Here is a 22,343-nt window from a genome sequence, read left to right as displayed (position 1 = left end):
ATACAAAGAAGAGCTGAAATGACCCATGACCAGTGGTCCCAGCCTTCTAGGAACACTGGAGTCCGTCAAGTTAAAACGAAAGAACGCTGGACAGCAGCGCAAACACACGTAAAGAAGAGCACCAACGGGTGTGAGTCAGTGTGAACTTACTTTCATAAGTTAAAGTAGTAACTTATTTTCCTGACCTGAAGAGACCTCTGGATCAAGCAATGATCACGACACCCGCGAGAGCCTGGCCTCTGCTCCTCAGAGCGCCCATCACCTGACAGACGTGACCAAGAGACTCCCAGGCAGCCAGGACCCTGGTTCCTACCGCCACACCTTGCATGACCCTTCCCCTTGGGCGCAGTGGACCTGGCACTTGCTGTTGGCCAACAGAACACGGCAACAGTGATGAGCTACCCCGTCCTCAGCGCCAGACAAGATCCGAGCCTTCCTGCTAGGAGACTGTCCTTACATTCTTCTGAAGGAGCGCCATGAAGTGAAGTCTACTAGTCAGGTTTCGTCACTGTGATCAAAATGTCCAACAAAAACAACGCAGAGGAGGAAAAGTTCATTTGGGCTCACAGATTCAGAGGGTTAGTCCAATGGCCAACTCAAATGCTCTGGGCCCACGGTGAGCAGACATCATGGTGGAAGAGCAAGGTGGTGGAGTGTTGCTCCATCACGGTGGCCAGGAAGCAGAAGGTGAGCAAGGGAAGGGGCCACAGGAAAGATGGACCTCCTGGGCACACCTCCAGTGACCACCCCCTCTGGCCCACCTGCCTAGTCACCTAGTTTGAATGAGTCGGTCCATTCTAGGACGGGCTGATAGGTCACGGCTCTCATGATCTGATCGTTTCGTCCCCAAATATTCTTGCAATAACTCAGAAGATCTGGGGTCACCTCATATCCTAACAGGAGGCCTATGGGACAAGTAGCTAAGAGCGGTGTCCAGCCAACAATCAGCAAGAAACTCAGTTCAACAGCCCACAAGGAACTGAATGCCGCCAACAAGCACCTGAGCTCAGAAGCAGACCTTCCCAGGCAAGCCCCGGACAGCGCTGCAGCCTGCAGACCCTGAGTGGGCTGACAAGCTGTGCCTGGACACGGGCCCGCTGGGGGCTGCTCTAAGTTGCTACATTTGTGGTGATGTTGTCAGCAACAATAAAGATTTCAGACACACAGCCGTGCCTGAACCCCAAATGGCAGGCTGACCGCATCCTCCACACCACCACGAGGTGCCAGGCACTGTCCCACAGCTACTCCAGGGAGCAACAGAGGACCAAGGCTCGTATTCATGACCCAGGTGGAGTGACAGGAAGGGCACGCATGCGCGCTCTCTCTTCTCTTCTCTCTCTCTCTCTCTCTCTCTCTCACACACACACACACACACACACACACAGTCACACACAAAAAAAGAAAACCCGAAATAACACTTCAAGATCCTGGACAAAGGAGGTGGGTGACCCGAGACTGCCTCCCTCAGCCATCCTCAACACCAAAACCAGTGAGCCCTACAATCTCCTGCACAACTCTGTGCTGACAGCTACGTACGCCGTATTATGCACTATGAAGACAGAGCTCGTGACAGGAGTTCTCACCACAACTTTAAAACAGCAACAGAAACACCTATAGCAAAAGAAGCTACCCAAAATGAGAACCTGGCACCCACCCATAATCCCAGGAGGCCAAGAAAGGAGGATCACAGATTCAAGGCTGTTCTCAGCAGCTTAGTGAGACCTTATCTCAAAAAGTTGAAAGGGCTGAGATGTGGCTCTGTGGTAGAGCAGCCCTGGGTTCAATCCCCAGAAGCAAAAAATAAATGAATGAATAATAAAACACAAAAGAAAAAACACAAAAATACGGAAAAAAAAAAAAAAAGAATCATCTTCAGAGAGGTCTCAAGCAAGGAAACTAGAATCTCCCAAACACACGGGAGACAGGGCCAGAATAAGGGGACTGACGACAGATGGCCAGATACACGAAGAAGATGCACTGAAGCACATCAAAATCACCTCACTTGAAACCAGGGACAAGGACAAAAATCTTTAAAGTAGATAAGAAATGACATTATGTACAAAGGAGCAAAGAAGAGGAGGATGCAGGAGTCGTCTTCAGAATCCCTCGTGCAGAGGACGGTGCACACTTTAGAACACCAGGAGAAAATGTGTCAAGCTAGAGTTCACACCTAGCAAAGGATCTCACTCAAAAAGCAGGCCAGATCCAGGTACTGCCAGACACAGCGAAGTCCAAAGAGGAGCAGGCACGGTGGCCCACACCTGTCGCCCCAGCCCAGTGGGAGGCTGAGGCAGGAGGATGGCGAGCTCAAAGCCAGCCTCAGCAATGGCAAGGCGCTAAGCAACTCAGTGAGCCCCTGTCTCTAAATAAAAATAAAATAGGGCTGGGGATGTGGCTCAGTGGTCGAGTGTCCCAAGTTCAATCCCCAGTACCCCCCCCCAAAAAAAACCTCAGAGTCCACTGAATGTTGACACACACTACTAAGAAACAAAAGGGAAGGAGAGCACAAGAAATCTGGGTCTAAACCAGAGGAATGCAGAGCCCCAGGCGGTAACCGTGTGGGGAAATGTAGAAGATACGGTTCTTATTGTCTGAATCTCTTTAAAGAAAACACCCCTAGAGCAGTACCCAGCATCACAGGTTTGTGACACGCATGTAACAGGACAGGAAGAGCACTCGCACCAGGAGGAGCGCTGTCACTCTCAAGCTCCGTGGCAACAGGGGGAAGCCCTGGGGTTGGAGCAGCACTGCGGCCCACAGCCTGGGCAACACGGAGACCCAGCTCGCACGCCCTCCAAGACAGGAGCAGAGACTCGACTCAAAAGCAGCCAGAGAGGAGGGAAAAGGACTAAGGGCCAAATGGGACAAATAGAAAACGGAGAGCAGAACGAGAGGCTTCAGCTCCTGTACCAGATGCAAGTGCTCTGAACACCGCGGGGGCAGAAAGGACCGAACAGGACAGAAAAGAAAACCCAACGCGTGCCCTGCCAGGAACACAGCGGCCCCCACGAACTAAGGGACTGCAAAGACACCCGAAAACTCCACTGTTTAAAAACCACGTGGCAAAAAAGAAACCAAGATTTCAGAGGGGAAAAAAAAGAAATCAAAAACCAAATCAGCATTTTGAAAGGAATGGAAATGAAAACACAAAATTTCAGAATTTGTGGGAAGCACAAAGACAGTAGCTAAGCGCTTATATCAGGAAAGAAGAAAGGCCTCAAACCAACGAGCCACTCCCACCCTAAGACGCTAGAGGAGAAGAGCAAACTGAGCCCAAGTCATCAGAAAGGAACCAACAGGGAAGGTCGGGGCGCAACCCACAGAACGGAAAGGGAAATGGGGAACCGGAGCTGGCTAGCGGGCGGGAGCGAGGGCACGAAAACCACGGCCTGCAGGTCACCCTCACCGCGTCCTGCAGAGGGTCTTCAAGGAACAGAGAAGTCGCACCCTCCAAAGAGCCCCAGGGCCAGAGGCCACCAGTCCTCAGGCAGGGGGCGCTGCAATGCCACATGGGCACACTCAGCGCCACACACTCAGTGCCACGCGGGCACACTCAGCACACGCAGCGCCACACACTCAGCCACACGGGCACACTCAGCACACGCAGCGCCACACACTCAGTGCCACGCAGGCACATCAGCACACTCAGCGCCACACACCTAGTGCCATGCGGGCACACTCAGCACACGCAGCGCCACACACTCAGTGCCACGCAGGCACATCAGCACACTCAGCGCCACACACCTAGTGCCATGTGGGCACACTCAGCACACGCAGCGCCACACACTCAGTGCCACGCGGGCACATCAGCACACTCAGCGCCACACACCTAGTGCCATGCGGGCACACTCAGCACACGCAGCGCCACACACTCAGTGCCACGCGGGCACACTCAGCACACTCAGCGCCACACACCTAGTGCCACGCGGGCATACTCAGTACATGCAGCGCCACACACTCAGCCACACGGGCACACTCAGCACACTCAGTGCCACGCAGGCACATCAGCACACTCAGTGCCACACACTCAGTGCCACGCAGGCACACTCAACACACTCAGCACCACACACCCAGCGCCACGTGGGCACATTTAGCCCCGCCCACCCGCCCGCCCTGTTCAGGCCGGGGCCGCACCTGTGTTGGTGGCCAGGACCACGCTGGCCTGCGTGAGGCTCTCCACCATGGCGGCCTCTTCCCGCTGCTTCAGCTCCTTCCTTAGCAGCTTGATTTCATTCCAAAAATTACCCCTCTCTCTCTTGTCGTGGGTCTTTCTGTTTTTTACCTGTAAATGGAAGCAAAGAGCGCCATGACCTTGCTGCTTCGCTCTCTGCGCTCAGAGTGCCGTCACCGCCTGCTCCAGCACAGCGAGCTCCTCGGAGGCAGGGAAGGGCGAGGCCCTCTCTGAGGGGCCACCACACTCGGCTCACCCTCCACTGCACAGGGAGGAGAGGGACACCCGTGTCCTGAGGAGACACGTGGGGACAGGACGGCCGCCTGCAGGGGCCAGCTGTTGCTGCCGGGGCTGGGGCTTCAAGCATCACCCACGTTTTTCAAGAGATTAAGATCAACGTGTTTCAGCCCATAATCACCCAACCACACCCAGTTCGGCTGCTCTGCTTATCTGGAATCCACAGCGGGAGGAGGTGCTCCACCGCCTGATTCACTAAGCAGCAAGGCCCGAAGCGCTGGCTTCAGCAGGTACAAGGACACGACATCGTCCAACCAGACAGAGCAAGAACCATCAAGCACGTCCCACACCACCTTATCCAGCCTCCGTCCACCAGCAGCCAGAGCTGTCCATCTGCACCAGGGCCGCCTCGCCTGGGCTGTGGGGCAGGACGGACAGCCTTCCAGCCCCTCCCTGCGGCCATCACTGCTGGGCACAGAGGGCGCTGAGGAGACGGCTGCTGGGGGCAGCAAACGCAGCCGGGGTGGAAACTAGACCAGAAGGCAGAGGCCTGGGAAGCCGGCCTGCAGGGACCCTGCCACCCCAAAGGGACCTGCACCCCGGGTGCCCCCTGCTCCTGGCACCGGCCACCAGAGAAGGTGGCGTGGACGAGGACTCAGGAGGCTCACTGCTTTCCTCTTTCTCCTCGGCTGCTTCCCGCCGGTGCCAACACTCGCTGCCAGGCAACGGGAGCAGGGGGGGCACCTAGGAAACACTGGTTCCTGATGGGTTCCTCGCCCCCGGCAACGCCTGGAGCAGGGCACCCCGTAAATGCCGAGTGCAGCTCGCTGTCAAAGACGAACAGGGCGGGAGAGGGCAGCCCACTTTTTAATGATTCAACAGCGGATGGAGGCGAGAGACCAGGAGGAACACAGACTGCAGGCCGAGCCACACGGGGACGCCAGGACGCACCAGGATCTGGTCGATGTCCTTCCTGATGTCTGTGACGATCTGGGTGCTGTCGCTCCGCGCCAACACCGCGTCCAGAGAGTGCTGCTGAATGGACTCCAGCAGGCGGGCAGGGTGCCCCAGGCGCAGGATCCGCTGCTTCCAGCGGGCCAGACGCTCCACCAGATTGTCCACCGCGATGTTCGAGGGGGCACAGCACAGAACCTGGGCGACGCAGTGGAATCAGGGCTGGGCGACCTTTTCTGAGTCTGTGCTACAAGACAGGAAGCTTCGGCCACAGAGGAAGGAGCAGAGCGTGCAACAGCCAACCTGCAGCCCCTGGGCCACGGAGGACGAAGCCCTCTGCACCGCACCCAGCACATCTGCCGCCCGGACCCAGGCCCCCCAAACCTGTCAGTCTTCAAAGCACCAAAATGTCACGTGACTTGCAACTGCAGAAGAAGGCCCTAAGATTCAAGTGTGCACTGGAAGACCAGCCACCAAATCCCACCAAGTCATTTTTACATCTGACCAACACAGGGTGCTCTTGCTTCTGGAATTTCCACTCCACTGCAGGAACACAAGGCGGCCAGCAGAGGGAGACCCACAGCCCCCACAGGTCCCCCAATCCCCATGGATGTGCACAGCACACCCAGCCCCGCTGCTGGATGAGCACAAGGAGCCTGCCAGGCGCGGTGGCGCACACTATGACCCCCAGCTACACCGAAGGCTGAGGCAGCAGGATTGTGTCTGAAGACGGCCTCAGCAATTCAGTGAGACCCTATCTCAATATAAAGAATTAATTAAAAGGGCTGCGGATGTGGCTCAGTGGCAGAATGACCCTGGATTCAATCCTCAGAGTTGCACGCACAAAAAAAGACACTCAATTATAAGTCACCAAAGCCGCTACTTGTTAAGTAAGTACCTTTTCTTGCCAGTTTTTAAACAGCTGCGTAGACACCCATCCACAGGTAGGAAACCTTGAACACTGATTTAACTAAGTGGCAACAACCCTTGCAGCTCTGAAAAGCAGCAGCTCAGGTAGGCACGGTGGTGCACACTTGTGATCCCAGCTACTCAGGAGGCAGAGGCAAGAGGATTGCAACTTTGAGGCCAGCCTCAGCAATTGAGCAAGACTGTGTCAAAATTTAAAAAGGGCTGGGGATGTGGCTGGCGTTGAGTCACTTGCCCTGTATGTGCAAGGCCCTAGGTTCTGTCCCCGGCACTGCAAACAGCATAAGGTAGCAGCTCTGCCAGTCAGTGCTGGCTTTGCTTCTCACTGGACTGACGGCAGGTGACCCTGTCTGGGTTTCCTTGCCTAAAACCTGGGCTGCTAACAGCCCCCAGCAAGCAGGGTAGAAGACACCTAGAAGGCCGTGGGTTGGAAGCGGCACCAGCACAGGCCGACCTACCAATGCCGACCACTGCCACGCCAACTCTTGCCCGGACCATGCTGCCACATGCCAGGAGGGGCTGTCTAACACACCTCCTGTGTCCTCGGGTCAGGATGACTCCGTGGATGTGAAGACGAAAGACCCTTTCTGGACCACAGCAAAGGCAAGGGAGCAAGGACGCACACCCTGGACAGCCCGCGATCCATGCACCGCGCATGCATCCTGTCCACTAACCAGACACAGGGTCAAGGGCCTGGTCAGCCACACACCCCTGTATGGGCCTGAACACAGCTGGAGCCAAGGAGCTTGGGCAGGGACACTGATGGGTGGCTTCTGCAGCGGGAAGGGCTCCGGGGGCCTGAGTCACACCGTCCACACAGGGGCTCCTGGGCACTCCCCTGACCCGAGGGGCTGTCAGACATCAGAAGGGCCCTGCCAGCCCGCTGTATGTGTGTGTGGTCTTGGGGATTGAACCCAGGGTCACTCTACCTGAGCTACACTGGACCTCAGCCCTTTTTTTGGAATCTTTGTTTTGTTTATTTGTTTACTTTACGTGGTGCTGAGGATCAAACCCAGTGCCTCACGCATGCCAGGCCAGCGCTCTACCACTGAGCCCCAGCCCCAGCCCCTCAGCCCTTGTACTTTGAGACGGGGTCTCGCTAAGTTGCCCACGGTGGCCTTGGACTTGCCATCCTCCTGCCTCAGCCTCCTGTCTCTGGGATCACAGGTGAGGGCCAGGACACCAGCTCCAACCCTCGCTCCTAAAGGTCCAGTGGGGTTCCTGACCAACCCTACCAGAACTGTGGCTGGGACCCCGCCAAGCGCCCACTGAGCACCGCGGGGACCCGCAGACAGTGCCCCACCTTCAGGCCCTGCTTCACAGCCTGCAGGATGATCTCAACCAAGGTCGTGGTTTTCCCAGTGCCCGGCGGTCCGTGGATGATGGCGAGCTCTTTCTGGGACAGCGCAAACAAGACGGCTTCCTTCTGGGAGGGGTCCAGGGCGGCATTGAAGAACACCAGGGGGCCTGCGGGGCAGCAGCTGTGAGGCCCGGCCCTGCCGCCCGCCTGCCAACCTCCTCACAGGGCGCACCGGGCAGCACGCTGGACTCGGCTGCCTACGGAAGACTTCCAGAACGGGCCACGGCTATTCAGTTACATGCTGCTGGTGGCTGCCACAGCAGAGGCAAGGCATGGCCCATGGAAAAGGTCCCCGACCCACCGTCTGGGATAACAGGCAAGAAAGAAAGGTTTTTGGAGACGCGCTGATTTCCATCATCTCACCCCTTTTAGTTACATGACAAAAAAAGAAAGAAACGCTAACGAATTCCAGAGTGGTGTCTCTACTCTAGATGGGAAAACTAACGAGCTTCTTATGCTCTGTGCCCGCTGTGCCCACCTGTGCCAGGTACGCCCCGTGCCTGTGGCAAAGCCCCTGACTGACACACAAGCACACTGAGCCTGCTGGCAGGGGCACTGGTGCACTCGTGAGAACAAAATGATCTGTGAACGGTCCAGGGGGGTCATGGGCAACGAACCCACCACCAAATCTGAAGTCCTCTGCACAGTCCACTACCCCAACCAAATCCCCTTCCCCTGGACAACAGCCATGACCAGGACATGCCGCGATCCTCACACAAAGGAAACAAGCCATGAGGGTGGCCATGCCTGCGATCCCAGAGGCTGAGGCAGGAGGACCGCAGATTCAAGGCCAGCTTGGGCAACTTAGCAAGGCCCTGGGCTACTCAGTGAGACCCTGTCTCAAAAACTCTAAAGGGCGGGGATGTGGCTCAGTGGTTAAGTGCCTCTGGGTTCAATCCACAGTACTGCAAAAAAAAAAAAAAACTATAGTAAACAAATTTCTCGTTCAGTTTCCAACCCACAGTCCCCTGCACAAAATATCTGACAGAAATAAAGTATTATTGAAATACGAGTACCTTTAGAATTTCCAAAAAAAAAATGTGGACAGAAAACGAATATCCATAAAGCCGTGCCATGAGGAGTGCAGACTGAAGCAGCCTGGGTCTGGGCTCTCAGTCTGCTCTGCTGTGGCGCTGGGTGAAACATCGGGGCCGCACCACCCCACCCACGTTGGTTTTTATTTCGAGAGGGTCTTGCTAAGTCGCCCAGGCTGGCCTGGAATTAGGGATTCTCCTGCCCGAGCCTCCGGAGCCCCTGGAGTCACAGCATGCGCCACCGCACCCGGCAGCCCTGTTTCCAAGCTACTCAACAATGGAGTTGTTAGCGGGTACAATGACAGACAGGGCTGGCACGTGCCTCAGCGGAGGATCGCGTGCCAAGCAGGCGCAGGGCCCTGGGCTGCTGGTGACCCGGCATTGGACCTGTCCAAAGCCACCGCTTCACCATCGACAGCAGCCCCGTCTTCAGCCGTGCTGAGTAAAGTCTGTGACAGTGGCTTCCGGGACGCGCTCCTACCTGCACCCTCACACTCAGGCCCACGGTCAGACCCTGCTCGACAGCTTCAGCAACAATTAAAGAAAAGAAGTCCTCACCTAGGTCACTGGCAGGGCTGGGGGCGGATCCGTGGAAGATCAGCTCTATGAGCGGGGACGCCGGCCCCGAGTGGAACTTCTTCAGAGCCACCAGAGCCCTGTGGGGAGAGAGCACCGAGAGCTCAGGCCAGCAGCCCACACGGAGCACAGCCAGGCCGCAGCCCGGGAGCCACAGCCTCCACACACTCACGCCTTCAGCCGCTTGTACGTGACGTCATTGGCGAGCTTCAGCAGCCTATAGGAACTCTCTCGATCCAAGTCCAACTGGAGGTCCTGGGTCTCGTCAAAGGCCACCGTGACAGACTTCTGGGTGATACGGGTCAGGATCCCAGAGGCCAGCTGACACCCTTCATGGGCAGCACCATACAGACCCACAATGTCACCTGTGAGACCCAAGCCACATCGCATCAGAACTGGAAAAAGCAAGGTCCTGTTTTGTGTGATAAATTCCAGGACATTTCAAATATGACGCCGTTGTGACTTTCTCCTCCTGCCTTAGTTCCCTGTGCTAGAGTCTCTGCCTCCCCTGCCACACCCCTGGCCACAGAGGGGTCCACAGATCCACCGGGACCCCAGCTGGGCACCTAGACGGAGACCCACAGCCGCCAGCTGGGCCAGGCACTGAGGGCGCAGGGGAAAAGCCGCGTCTGCAGCCCCAACAACAGGACAAGGGCGCACGACCTCAGCCTGCCCGGGGCTGCCCCCAGCTGTCCCCGCATCGCCTCCTCTCTCCAAATCCAGCCAGGACCCCAACAACCACTGGGGCAAGAGTCAATCAAAGCACTGTCCCCACAGAACAAGGCAGAGACTGACGGTGCAAAGGACATCGTGACAGCCCCTCTCCGGGTTCCCTGGGCTGCGGCGTCAGGCAGCACTACTGACTGTCCCTCCTGACAGGCTGTGAGCTCCGCAGAGCCTGCCCGGCAGGGGAAGGTCTGGGAGTCCACAGCTGCCCACCCTGCACACCCGGCCATGGGGACCAAGGCCAAAGCCACCCCCTATATGACAAGAGTCACGGGTGACTCCTGGGCCGCCCCTGTGTGACAACGGTCATGGTGACTCCAGCGCTGCCCCGTGTGACAACGGTCACGGTGACTCCAGAGTTGCCCCTGTGTGACAACAGTTACGAGTAACCAAATTTCCTAGTAGCTACATTAAAACGTGAAGGAAGCTGAGCATGGTGGGCACGCTGTAATCCAGCTGCTCAGGAGTGAGACAGGGGGACCAAAGCTCAAGGCCAGCCTCAGCCACCGAGCGGGACCCGTGTCCAGGTAAAAAATAAGAAGGGCTGGGGGCGGCGTCTGGTCGGCATCAAGATACACACCGGAAGTGAAGCTGTTGCTGGGAAGCACCCCGGCAGAGCCACCCCGCCTGGGCTCCAGGGTGACCAGCAGCCGTCCGTACAGCCCCGTGCGCTGGCTGGACACCTGCAGCTTCAGCAGACACACGCCCCGGCTCTGGAGCTCCTTCAGAGAGATGCTCTCCTGCCAGGACCTGCAAGACACCCAGGTCAGGGCTTCCGGCTGTCCCTCACCAGCTTCTGCTTCCCCGCCCACCTGAGAGAGGGGACAGAGACAGGAAGACAAGCGTCTGCACAGGCACGTCCTCTCAGAGAGCCGAGCCTGCCCTGCCCCAACTGGCCCTCCCCTATCCTCCAGGGCAGCTGACGCCGGGACCTCTGGGCTTTGGCTCCCACACGCCCTGGTCCCATCAACACTAGGTCCCACGGGTGCCTGATGCCCTCGCCGCCTCTCATCCTCGCTCCCTGGCGCCACCTGGGCCACTACTGCTAACTCGCCGCCTCTCATCCTCGCTCCCTGGCGCCACCTGGGCCACTACTGCTAACTCACCGCCTCTCATCCTCGCTCCCTGGCGCCACCTGGGCCACTACTGCTAACTCGCCGCCTCTCATCCTCGCTCCCTGGCGCCACCTGGGCCACTACTGCTAACCTGGACTAAACTTGGCTCCTAACTGCTCATCTCTGGGCTCTCCCTGCCCAGCTGCCCCAGGGCAGCGCAGTGCCCACTGACCCATCCCCTCAGCGGCCCTCCCTCACCAAGAGCCATCCTCGGTGCACAGTGGCAGGATGAGCCCCTCAGCAGGCCCTCCTGAGCCTGGCCCTTCCCTACTTTCCGTGATGGTCGGGAACAGCTGGGGCCATGTGCAGCCTCTGTACTTGAGGCTGAGCACCTGACGCAAAAGGACAAGGTGTGGGGTGGAACTGTGCCGTTTCGCCATGAGGTAAGGCGGGCTCAGAGACCACCTGCGAAGCCTACCCGCCTCAGTGCAGGAGCTGGGATCCCACTGAGCTCCCAGCCAGCAGGGTCAGAGGCCTCTCCAGCAGATCCTGCCAAGGGGTGGGTCTGACGGTGAGTCTGGGGGCAGACTGCCCCGATCCGCGTCACCCTGGGCAAGCTCCATGGCCCCTCTGTCCCTCCTTGGACAGGACAAGAGTCACAGCTCTGTAGGGCTGGCAGGAGGTCTTAAGGAGACTAACACAAGGTGCTGCTCATCTTGCTTCAGGCAAAGGGATCCCCAACCAAGGCCCACCCTCAGGTGGTCCACACCTCCTTCACCACCTCTCCTGGGCACCACCCAATGCTCACTCCTCCTGTGCTCAGCACCCCTCCTCCAGGAAGCCCCCCTGATGTCCTCCTAGGGCTCTCCAGCCAGCAGTGGCCATGCTGCTTGGGCACAGGGCTGTTTCTGGTCATGCTTTCTGTGCAGACACTCTAACTTCCTCATCTTCTTCTTTGCTTGGTGGGGAGCAGGAAGGGGACAGGGGTTCCTGGGGTTGCTCAGGGATGGACACACATGTGCCTGTCCTGAGTGACTCCATGGTGTGCAGAACAGCGTCCTCAGGCTGCGCCTGCCCTAGTGACTCCATGGTGTACAGAACAGCGTCCTCAGGCTGCGCCTGCCCTAGTGACTCCATGGTGTACAGAACAGCGTCCTCAGGCTGCGCCTGCCCTAGTGACTCCATGGTGTACAGAACAGCAGCTCTCAGGCTGTGCCTACATCTGCTACTCCATTTTGTAAAGCAGTAGTTTGCCATGAGCTGCTCTGTTCTGAATTTAAGCGCATACCTTGTTTGTACAACTAAACACCCACCATCTGCCTGGCACGAAGTAATCATGCTAATAAGAATGACCGCCCATGAAATCATCAAATTAATTAGAAGCACTTGGATGCACGGGTATATCAAACTCAAACGGAAAAACCTGACCCACGAGCTTATGGAGCACACGAGACCACCAAGTGACACAAAACCCCTCCCTTGAGACCCTTTAAAAAAGGAGTGTCCCTGACCCCATCACCTGGTCACTTGTGAAGGGCCTTATGCAGGAAATTCTCCACAGGAAGGAGCTTGGGAATCTCTGCCCTCTGCCTTTAGCAGAGCCCGGTGCCTCCTGCCCGTGATGACCACTCAGGCCCACTCACGCTGCCATTGCCTGTGCACTGTGAGACTGCGTCCATCAGGACCTGGGCCTAGAACAAACTCCTGTGCTCCTGAAGCCAGAGTTAGGCAGGCAGGCAGTATAGACAGGTAAACTGAGTCTGGTCGGATCAAGGAGGCTAATTTTGAGTGAGTGGGGGAAGTCGGAGAATGTCCCCTGAGGGATCGAAATGTCAGTTCCTGGGAGCCCTTCCTCCACCCAGATCCAGACCCTGCCCCTGCCCGTTGGTTGCCAAGGTCACCTGTCCCCAGAGGGCCCCTCCCTACAGGGAGTCCTGAAGCTGTGGATTCCTGTGTCCAGGGCTGTCCACCCTGCCCTTCCCCCTACCTTTAGGCCACCCCACCAGCACTTCCTAGGCCTAGTCACACCGCAGGAAGGAGGAAGGGAAGAGGAGGAGAGCAGGAGGACAAAGGACCCTAGGACAGGACAGATAAAGAGGGCAGCCTCCCTTCTTGGCACACCAGGGTACAGCCATGGCCCTTCTCCCTCCAGGAGGAGTCTGTGTTAGGAGTCCAGTGCTTTTTAAATAAACCCTGCTTTATATCCTTGCCTCGGTGTGATGCTAAGGTTCAGACTTCAACACGGGGGAAGCAGGGCTCGAGCCGGTAACCGGCGGTATCACTCTGCGCCTGGGCGAGTTCTGGGGCCGGTCCCCTCTCTTACCTGACCACCTGCCTTCTGAGCCCTGCTTCGCCCTGACCCCGTCCTACACCTCCGTAGCCTGCACCTGCCCCCCTGGGGTGTGCCGCGTGAATGGGGGTTGGAGACCAGAAACCGAGGCTGGAAGAAGACAGCTGCGCGCCGCCGCCAGAGCCGGCGGCCGGGACTCTGCGGCCACCGGCAGGTGCCCACGCTGAGGAGACGCGCACCTGCGGACCGGGTGACATGGCGGGCTCCCCACAGCGGCCTCGCGCCCGCCGCCTACCTGCGCTCCTCCACCTCCGCGTCCCTCTCCAGTTCCAGCAGGTCCAGCTGCTTGGTCACGAACCTCTCCACAGTGGCCGAAGCCATGGCCGCACCGCCACGGACCCGCTGCCGCGCAGCAGCCGCGTTCCCCTCCGGGCTGGTGCGTCGACGCACAGGGTCCGAACCGCTTCCACTTCCGCTTCCGGCCAAACCACGCGAAGATGGCGGCGGCCGCGGCGCTCACGGGCCCCCTCGGGCGGCTGGCGTTGGCCTGCGGCCGCAGCATTCTAACACCTTGGCGGCCCGGAGCGGGTGAGGCCCGGACGGCCGGGTGCAAGGAGGGGGCGGCCTGGGCAGGCGACGTCCCCTTGGCTTCCGAATAGGCCCGGGAGTTGGTGGCGGGCCCCGGCGGCGGGGAGGGACAGGCCGCGGAGCCAGAGCGGGGTCGCCGGGTGCCGGTCCCGGTCGCCGGGTTCCGAGGCCCTGCTGCGGCCGCTGGGCGCGGCAGACGCCCCTGCGTTCCCTCGCCCTGGTGACCGCGCTCTCTTCTTCCCGCAGCCGCGCTCGGGCCCGCCGCGCGGAGACTCGGTTCGCAGAGCGCGTCGCCTCCAGCAGGGTAATAGCAAGATGGGGTCTGCGCCTCGCCTCCCCCTCGAGCCAGGACTCCCCTCGCCCGGGTGCTGGAGAGCGCTTAAGCTCGGACCTTTGGGCAGTTTTTCTCAGGCCTTAGATTAGTTCTCAGCTCCGCAGAACACCTGGTATGGAGAATACCAGAGCGGGCCACTGAAGGAGACCCCGTCCCAAAGTAAAAAGAAAAGGGGCTGGGGATGGGGTTCAGTGGGCGAGCCCCCAGCTCCCCTCCCCTGGCTGCGGGTGTGGGGAGGAGGGAGAACTACACACAGATATGCCTACCTCCCGCCAGAATGCTCAGCAGCAGCAGGAGCAGAAGTTGAAAAACTCAATCTGAACCTAGGAAGAAATCCAAAGTGGGCTTTTACTCGAAGTGTCCTGTTATTCCCATATCGCCCACGAAAGGTTCTGGCTGTCTTTGCCAGGCCCCATTTATCTGTGTTGTTTTCTTTATGAATATCACACAGGATAGAGACTTAAGAGACTGCTCCTCAAAGTCACTGCCCACCGCAGATCATGGTGTGTTGTTCCTAGCGCCTCTGAAACCAAGCATGGTGGGAAAATGCCCATTAATTTTAGATTTGTGTCAAGTTCCCCTGTGCCCCATCCTGGGCCTAGACATTGGCATGTTTTCCCATGGAACAGAATGCTTAGGACTCCCGTGTTACTAATGATTGATCAGCCACTGCACATTGAAATACATCATAGCTCTACGGGTATGGGGGAGACTCTTCTCAGTATTTGACCAGAGAGGTGGGAGTGGTCCTAAAGGGGCTGTGTTACTGTTGCTCAAGCCCCTCTCCCTCTCCATAGCAGGTTTGCACACACACACCCACAGCCCTGTAACTCCCACCAGCCGTACTGGCCATCTCTTTGCTGTGGTGCGCATCAATACACATGTCCGGTGCCTGTGAGAGGATAGCTCATCTTGACCACAAGCGCAGCATCTCTTTCTTGGGGATTTTGAGCTGCCTTTCATGTGCATATGGTACACATTTATGAAATGTTTTCACAGGTATGTTCCTAAAACATCTCTGAGTTCACCACCGTGGCCAGAAGTTGTTCTGCCAGACCCAGTTGAGGAGACCAGACACCACATAGGTAAAGACTTGCAGGGAGGGGGCTGGGGTTGCAGCTCAGCGGTAGAGCACTTGCCTAGCACACACGAAGTGCTTCAATCGATTCTCAGCACCACATATAAATACATAAAATAAAGGTATTGTGTCCAACTACAGCTAAGAAAAAACATATATATTAAAAAGAAAATCCTTGCAGGGAGTCAAAACAAGGGGAGGCACCCAACACTGCTCTGGCTAGTAATCAAGGTGGCCACTGCCACAAAGCAGGGTTTCACATCCCAGGTGCTCGAGGGCATAGCATGGTGTGAATCCTCATGTCCATTTTTGCCAGTAAATACCAAAATTCTAAATGTCGTTCATAACCACACACAGTGGTGCATGCCTGTAATCCCATGACTCAGGAGGCTGAAGTAGGAAGATTGGTAATTCAGGGCCAATCTCGGCAACTCAGCCAGACCCTGTCTCAAAACAAAAAGGCTTGGGATGTGGCTCAGTGGTAGAGCACCCCTGGGTTCAATCCCTGGTACAAAACAACAACATCAAAACCACCAAATGTTCAAAATGTTGATTCATTCATTCAGCAAATAGCTCTGGAGCAGCTGTCATGAGGCAGGTCCCAGTACCTGTCCTGGGTCCCACCCTGTCTCCGTGGATTCAGGAGCAGCTTCTCCCCTGTCTGAAGAGCAACGTTGATGAGCAGAAGTGCTGCCCTGGGTGCTGGAGAAACGTTCAGGGTGTGGGGAATTGTAGCGACCCAGAGCCCACATCAGGAGGAGGAGCACCATGGCTGCCACTGTGGCCAGGAAGGAGCCAGATCCTCAGTTTTCCAGAAAGCTGGAAACCTATGTTGTTGAATAGACCCTTCTGGTATTTTAAAGTGTGTTTAAGGTATTATACAAGATAGCCACACATGGTGGTGCACACCTGTAATCCCAGCAACTTGGGAGGCTGAGGCAGGAGGATGGCCATTTGGAGGCCAGGCTCAGCAGCTTAGCATCACCAGATCTCAGAGATGGGCTGGGGATGTAGCTCAGTGGTAGAGTGCTTATCTAGCATGGGCAAGGCCCTGGGTTCCATTACCAGGTCCACAAAGGAAAAAAGACGGCATACAAGGTGAAAGTAGTCATTCCCCAGTGTCTGTGGGGGATGGGCCCCAGGCTGCCTGCGGGTTCGGAATCCTCAGATGCCCAAGCCCTGAAGTCTGAAGTGGCTAAGGGTTCACACATCACCTATACATGTCCTCTCGAATATGTAAGTCATCTCTAGGCAACTTATAACGTCCGGTGTAACATAAATGCCACGTTAATTCTGTCGCTTAGGGAATAACGGCAAGAGAAAAGGTCCGTTATCTGTTCAATACAGATGCAGCTTTTTTCCCTGAATTTTTTCAATCTGAGGTTGATTGAATCCAGGGATGCGAAGGGCTGACCGCACACCAAGACTTCTGCCCTCACTGCCAGGTGCAGCTTCTGGCTTTGACTCTGTGTCCAGGGCAGGAACTGCCTTGTCCATCCTGTGTGTCCAGCTGCAGGCCAAGCTGGCTGTCTGCTCAGTGAGCCCCTATTCAGAGCAGACCTCAGGGTCTAGCACACGGTGGCCTGAGTTCGAGTCAGGGCTGTGAAGATGGCAGAGGAGCCAAGTCCAGGAGGCATGGCTGGAGTCTGCCTGCCCCCAGAATGTGATTCTGGGTGCTCCTTGTTGGGAAAGGCTGTCCTTCCCTTCTTGGTTTGGCCGCCCCCTGCCACTGCTCCTTAATGAACAGCAGTGGAAAGATGAGGGTTCCTCCCATCCAGAGCCGTGGACACGCAGGGGGCTCATGCTCAGGCCAGAGAACCGCAAGAGGCAGTTTGGGCCTGCTGTGGGGCCTGAGGGCACCACCATCTGTTGACCCCATACCCAAGAGGCCGGTGCCTCTGGGAGCAGCAGCTGGGCCTCCTCCTTGGCACCTGTGTTTACAGGGTGGACAAGACAGGGTTAGGCCGCCTGCGGTGAGCTGTCCCCAGCAGGTGCCAGCAGGCAGCAGGTGCTCTGCATCACCCTGCGGTGGGGGGTGAGGGAGGGCCACCTGTGCCTTTCCAGTTGGGGTGACTGCCGTGCTCTTCCCCAGACGTCGTGAGGAAGGTGAACGAGCTGATCGCCACCGGCCAGTACGGCCGTCTCTTTGCTGTGGTGCACTTTGCCAGCCACCAGTGGAAGGTGACCTCCGAAGACCTGATTTTAATCCATAATGAACTAGATGTCAAGTGTGGGGAGAGGATTCGATTGGAGAAGGTGAGGCTGTTGATTTCTCTGTATATTCAGGGACTTGCCACCAAACATGCAGTCCCACAGGGTGCCCGGGCGGGGCTCAGGGAGGGAGGGCAGCCCCTGGCGGTCTCATTCACAATCTCACAGATGCTCGCTGTCGCCAGGTCCTGGTCCTGGGCAGGAGTGGCAGCTCCAGGTAGAGTGCTGCCCTAGCGTCAGCTCTGGCTGCCAGGGTGGTCCCCAGCCTTTGCCTGACTGTGGTGCACCTTGCATTCGGACGGCTGGTCCACCCAGGTGGCTAAGCACATCTCGCCTTTGGTTCTAATTCTGCCTGCTGTGTTTGGGGGGCATTTGTTTGATTTTTGCCTTCTCCGTTTATAAAACTATAAAGGCTGCAATAGACATTTTTCTAGGATTTTATCTGGGTTTTCTGCGCTACAGGGGATTGAACTCAGGGCCTCACATGCTAGGCAAGTGCTCTACCACTGAGCTGCATCTCCAGCCCTTTGTATTTTTAATTTTGAGACAGGTTCTCACCAAGTTGCCCAGGCTGCCCTGAGTGTGGGATTTTCCTGCCTCAGCCTCCCAAGCGGCCGAGATCACAGGCATGCGCTACTGCATTCACCTCTAGGTGACTTACAGTACCTAATACGATATAAATGTGTGCAAGTAGCCATTCTACTGTGTTCATTAAAGAATAATGACAAAGAAAAACTCAAGAGCTCAATGTAGACAAGGTCATCTTTCCAAGTTTTTCAGTCCACAGTGACCGACCTGCCTCTGCTAAGGTAGCACCCAGTTCCTTTACCTTGAAATGTTTCCTATAACCCCACCTAGTGGAGGCTGCTTGTATGACTTAGGAAGTCCAGTAGCAAAGAGCACTTCATGCTGAAATTAGCTCAGAAGCTACTTTTGTGATTTGTCATTGTCTGACCTGCGTCATTCGTTGTGCTTTCGTGGAACTTTGTCTTCATGTGTTTGCCCCGGCACGCCTGGACCTCTTTCTGATCAGCGAGGTCTTCCAGCATCTAATGCAGACTCCGCTGCTCCTGGAATGCAGAGCACTCTCCCCACAGCCACACCTTGGCATGGCTGTCCCCACGTGGAACGGGGCCTGTGTGCCGCTCTGCAGTGGTTGAAAGATCACTGCTGGCCTGAGTCTTGGCGCTGTTGGCAGCACTGAGAACCGCCTCCACAGACCTGTGGCACGATGGGGTGCAGCTCAGTGATGGCCCCTGGACTAGAATGCGTGAGATCAGAGTCAGTGTAGGTGAAGTTTAGACAAGAGCTTAGCAGTTGTCTGGGGCATAACTGTTGCATCAGATGACCAGACTCTCTGCATGCGGCTTCCAAGGGCCCAGGCATTTCACTGGACAGCCCCACCTGGCTGGCCAGCCCCCACTGTTTAAGTTAAGGCGTAAATAGCAGGCAGATCCAACCCGGGACTGCTCTCTCAGTTCCAGGTAACTAGTGCTCTGTGTTCTGTGAGCCCTGGTGCCCACTCCTGTTTGGGTGACTGTGTGCCACTTGGTATGATGACTGTTCCTCCTTAACTTTTTCAGGTCCTGCTGGTTGGGGCGGACAACTTCACACTTGTTGGCAAGCCTCTCCTTGGGTAATGCAGCACTGAGCGCTGGGCGGGGCGGCTGGGGTGCAGGCAGGACAGGTGGGCTGGGCCAGGTGGGGGGGTATGCACGCTCACCATCACAGCTGAACACAGCAAGTTTCTGTCACAATCTGGCTGTCCCGTGTCTCATGAGGAGTTGTCCAGCCCAGACTGCTAGCCCATTACCAGTTCGTCATAGCACAAAAGCGTGCAGATTTCTTTGAAGCCAGGTGTGCCCTAACTGCTCAGGAGGCAGAGGGAGGAGGAGCAGGAGTTCAGGGCCAGCCGCGAAACTCACCAAGACCCTGTCACAGAGGACAAAATAGAGGACTGTGGACGTGGCTCAGTGGTAGAGCACTTGCCAAGCACACACGAGGTCCTAGGTTTGATCCCAGCACCACGAATTATAGTAATAATAGTAAAGGTAAAAGTGAAATAAAAAAAAAACAAAAAACCAACACACTCCACAGAAAGTTCTTTTTGTGCTTTTTTATGGTTTTCTGAATGTTTACAGTGAGGGCATATTGCCTTTATAATCAGGAAGGAAGGTAACTCTTTAGGAACTTTGTTAAAGTGTTAATAAAATTTTAGGAATTCTCATTCTAGGAATTTTACTAAAGTGTTAGTAAAATATTAAAAATAATCAAAAAGGCACACGAGGGCTGGTAGGGCACTTGCTTGGCACGTGGGAGGCACTGGGTTCCATCCTCAGTACCACACAATGATAATGTTTTGTGTTCCTCTATACCTAAAACAATAAACATGAAAAATGATTTTTAAAAAGGCACCTGGTTGTTTACTTTCCTTCTAGAAAAGACCTTGTTCGAGTGGAAGCCACGGTCATTGAGAAGACAGAATCATGGCCTAAAGTCAACATGAAATTCAAGAAAAGGAAAAACTACAGGAGGAAGAGAAGTGAGTGGGGGGCGTGGCCTTCACTCCCCTGCCGTGGCTGTCCCCGGGCGCCCCTGCTCCTGCAGCTGGGAGAGGCCCTGCCCGCCCAGGCCAGGGTGCTTGCTGGGCCTCAGCTTGGCCAGTCACAGCAGCAACTGACCTGAGGGACATCAGTGGCATCTGGGGTCACATGGAACCCTGGAAACAGGTCACATCCACTGTGGAGAAAGCTGGAGCTGGTCCCTTGGTGGGGTGTCATCCCGCCTGCAGGGAGTGCGCGAGCAGGGTCTCAGGCTATGGCGGGACAGAGCCACCCCAGGAGCCTCAGCGGGGGCAGACCTTGGCACCATCTGCACACAGCACACACAGCACAAGACGGCCTGGGGGAGCTCAGTGAACCCAGCGTCCACGCTGTGGCCACCCCTGCAGGAAGCCAGGGGAACTGGCAGTAAAGGAGTGGGTAGGAGGGGCTGGTGCCTGTTTCAAGGTGGCTGGTCCCAAAAGCCAGCTGTCGGGCTAGTTGTCAGCTTGTGTCTTACTGAGTGGGCGCTGCTGGGCGTGTCCCTAGCCTTGCCTGCGGGCTGTGCTCTGCCCCAGCCCAGCTGTAGCCAAGCGCAGCGCCCTCTAGAGGCCATCAGAGAGGGGCTGAGAAGGGCCCCAGGTGGGCCGGGGTGGGTCAAGGGGCTGGGTCATGGCTAAGTAGCATGGGGGCTCCCCTGGAGGAGGAAGCACTTCTGGGGCTGGAGGTGGGAGAGGCCCAGGCAGTGGCCACCAAAGGGCGCTTAGAGAAGGACGAGGTCAGGGACCTGGATGTCCACGGTGGAGAGCTATGAGGGTGGCTTTGGCACAGGTTGGGGGGGTTGGAGCAGAGCAGCTGGGGACATCAGCAGGTGTCCTGCAGGTGACCAGACAACAGCTGTAACAGGAGCATGGCTGCAGGGAAGGGGAGGCTGCTGGTGGCGAGACAAGGGCAGGTGGGGTCTGGGGGTGACTTCACAGGGTGCCAGCCTTGCCCAGGGCTGCCACATGTTTCCCCGTGAGCGTGCACAGGACAGGTCACTGAGAGTACAGAGATGACCAGGGTGTGGTTAGTAAGAAGTCCCCAGGACGATGGTCAGCCAGGCTGGAGGGGAAGGGCTGCTGTCGGGCGGCTTTCACAGGCTGCAGAGGGGGGGTGTGGCCAGGGGACAGGACAGGCACCAGGCTCCTGCATGCCAGTGAGAATGGGCCCCTGGCAGCAGAGCTGGTGTCCCTGTCCTGCTCTGAAGGGCAGTGGGCCATGGAGTGGACAGGACAACCTCCCCTGCATCCCAGGGGGCACCTGACAGGCCTGACCTTGCTGTCCTGCTGTCTGCCACCTGCCTTGTTCCAATTACAGGCGCCCGGCATTGCCCTGAGCAGCAGACAGGAGCGTCCACAGGACACCCCATCCCCACAAGATGGCCACCTGAAGGATGGCACTACAGGGCCCAGGACAGCCAGGGCTCTGGCTCTAAATGGTGTCATTCACAGTTCTGTTGGGACAGCTGCTGCTGCTGCTCCATTACCAGTTGTAGGATATGATCATATGTGCTTGTGGGACAGTCTCTCCTGTCTCTCTGACACTCCCAGGTGACCACAGAATTAACATTTTACTCCTCATGGTCCAGACCCACAGTGGACGTGGGGCAGAGGTGGCCACTCTGTCCTAAGGCCTCAGCCTTCCAGCTCTGCTCCTGCTAATGCAGCCACGGAGCAGGCAGCAGCCAAGGACTGCCTAGGGAGTGCAAGCCAGGACAGAGCCCTGTGCACAGGGCAGTAGCACCGGGCAGGCAAAGCTCATTCCTGGTGGCCAGCCTGGTTGGGCCTGTGACAGTGTCTTCTCTCTCTTCCAGTCATTGTGGCCCCACAGACCGTCCTCCGGATCAACACCATTGAGATCGCTCCGTGTTTGCTGTGATTGCCAAGCCAGCGTTGAACCAAGTACCAAATAAGCTCATGGTGACCTGGGGTGGACGCCTGTCATCCCAGCCACTCAGGAGGCTGAGACAGGAGGATCCAAGTTCAAGGCCAGCCTGGGCAACTTATCAAGACTTGTCTCAAAATAAAAAGGACTGGGAGTGCAGTTCAGTGGGAGAGCACTGTGGAGCCCAGTACTGCAAACAATAAAAATAAAAAATAGACTTGTTTCCGAGGAGACCAAGCTTCTGCTTTGATGTGCAGGGCTGTGCATGCCGGGAAGGTGAGGTCTTGGCCTAAGTGCCTTCTCCACTAGCGGCCACCTCCCTGAGCCAAGGAAGGC

General features: G+C 56.9%; 2 protein-coding genes across 2 annotated transcripts in view; one reads left to right on the top strand and one right to left on the bottom strand.

The window, feature by feature from the left end:
• Window positions 1–13,751, bottom strand: part of Ighmbp2 (immunoglobulin mu DNA binding protein 2) — a 24,740-nt gene extending 10,989 nt beyond the window's left edge. The window contains exons 1-7 of the mRNA XM_076847742.2: window positions 13,626–13,751; window positions 10,566–10,735; window positions 9,432–9,624; window positions 9,242–9,339; window positions 7,593–7,756; window positions 5,360–5,560; window positions 4,135–4,282 (exon numbers count right to left, since the gene is read on the bottom strand). Of these exons, the coding sequence (XP_076703857.2) occupies window positions 4,135–4,282; window positions 5,360–5,560; window positions 7,593–7,756; window positions 9,242–9,339; window positions 9,432–9,624; window positions 10,566–10,735; window positions 13,626–13,711 (1,060 nt within the window). The 5' untranslated portion in view covers window positions 13,712–13,751. The remainder of the gene's footprint in view (window positions 1–4,134; window positions 4,283–5,359; window positions 5,561–7,592; window positions 7,757–9,241; window positions 9,340–9,431; window positions 9,625–10,565; window positions 10,736–13,625) is intronic.
• A 65-nt stretch (window positions 13,752–13,816) lies between these two features.
• On the top strand, window positions 13,817–22,240 carry Mrpl21 (mitochondrial ribosomal protein L21). The gene is made up of 7 exons (XM_076844851.2): window positions 13,817–13,918; window positions 14,165–14,222; window positions 15,252–15,337; window positions 17,423–17,586; window positions 19,125–19,177; window positions 19,980–20,083; window positions 21,937–22,240. The coding sequence occupies exons 1-7, from the start codon at window positions 13,828–13,830 to the stop codon at window positions 21,999–22,001; spliced, it is 621 nt and encodes a 206-aa protein (XP_076700966.1). The 5' UTR covers window positions 13,817–13,827; the 3' UTR covers window positions 22,002–22,240.
• Window positions 22,241–22,343: the final 103 nt, after the last annotated feature.

The sequence above is a fragment of the Callospermophilus lateralis genome, chromosome 2 (assembly GCF_048772815.1).
Source record: "Callospermophilus lateralis isolate mCalLat2 chromosome 2, mCalLat2.hap1, whole genome shotgun sequence".
Classification (NCBI taxonomy): Eukaryota; Metazoa; Chordata; class Mammalia; order Rodentia; family Sciuridae; genus Callospermophilus; species Callospermophilus lateralis.
Note: the sequence above shows the minus strand (reverse complement) of the source record. Positions and strands in the feature narration are given on the sequence as shown.

Excerpts from the sequence above, each read along its gene's own strand:
- Mrpl21 (XM_076844851.2), top strand. The coding sequence starts at position 13,828 with ATGGCGGCGGCCGCGGCGCTCACGGGCCCCCTCGGGCGGCTGGCGTTG. Across the intron at positions 15,338-17,422 it reads GGAGACCAGACACCACATAG|ACGTCGTGAGGAAGGTGAAC; the intron begins GTAAAGACTTGC and ends GCTCTTCCCCAG. Across the intron at positions 19,178-19,979 it reads GTTGGCAAGCCTCTCCTTGG|AAAAGACCTTGTTCGAGTGG; the intron begins GTAATGCAGCAC and ends CTTTCCTTCTAG.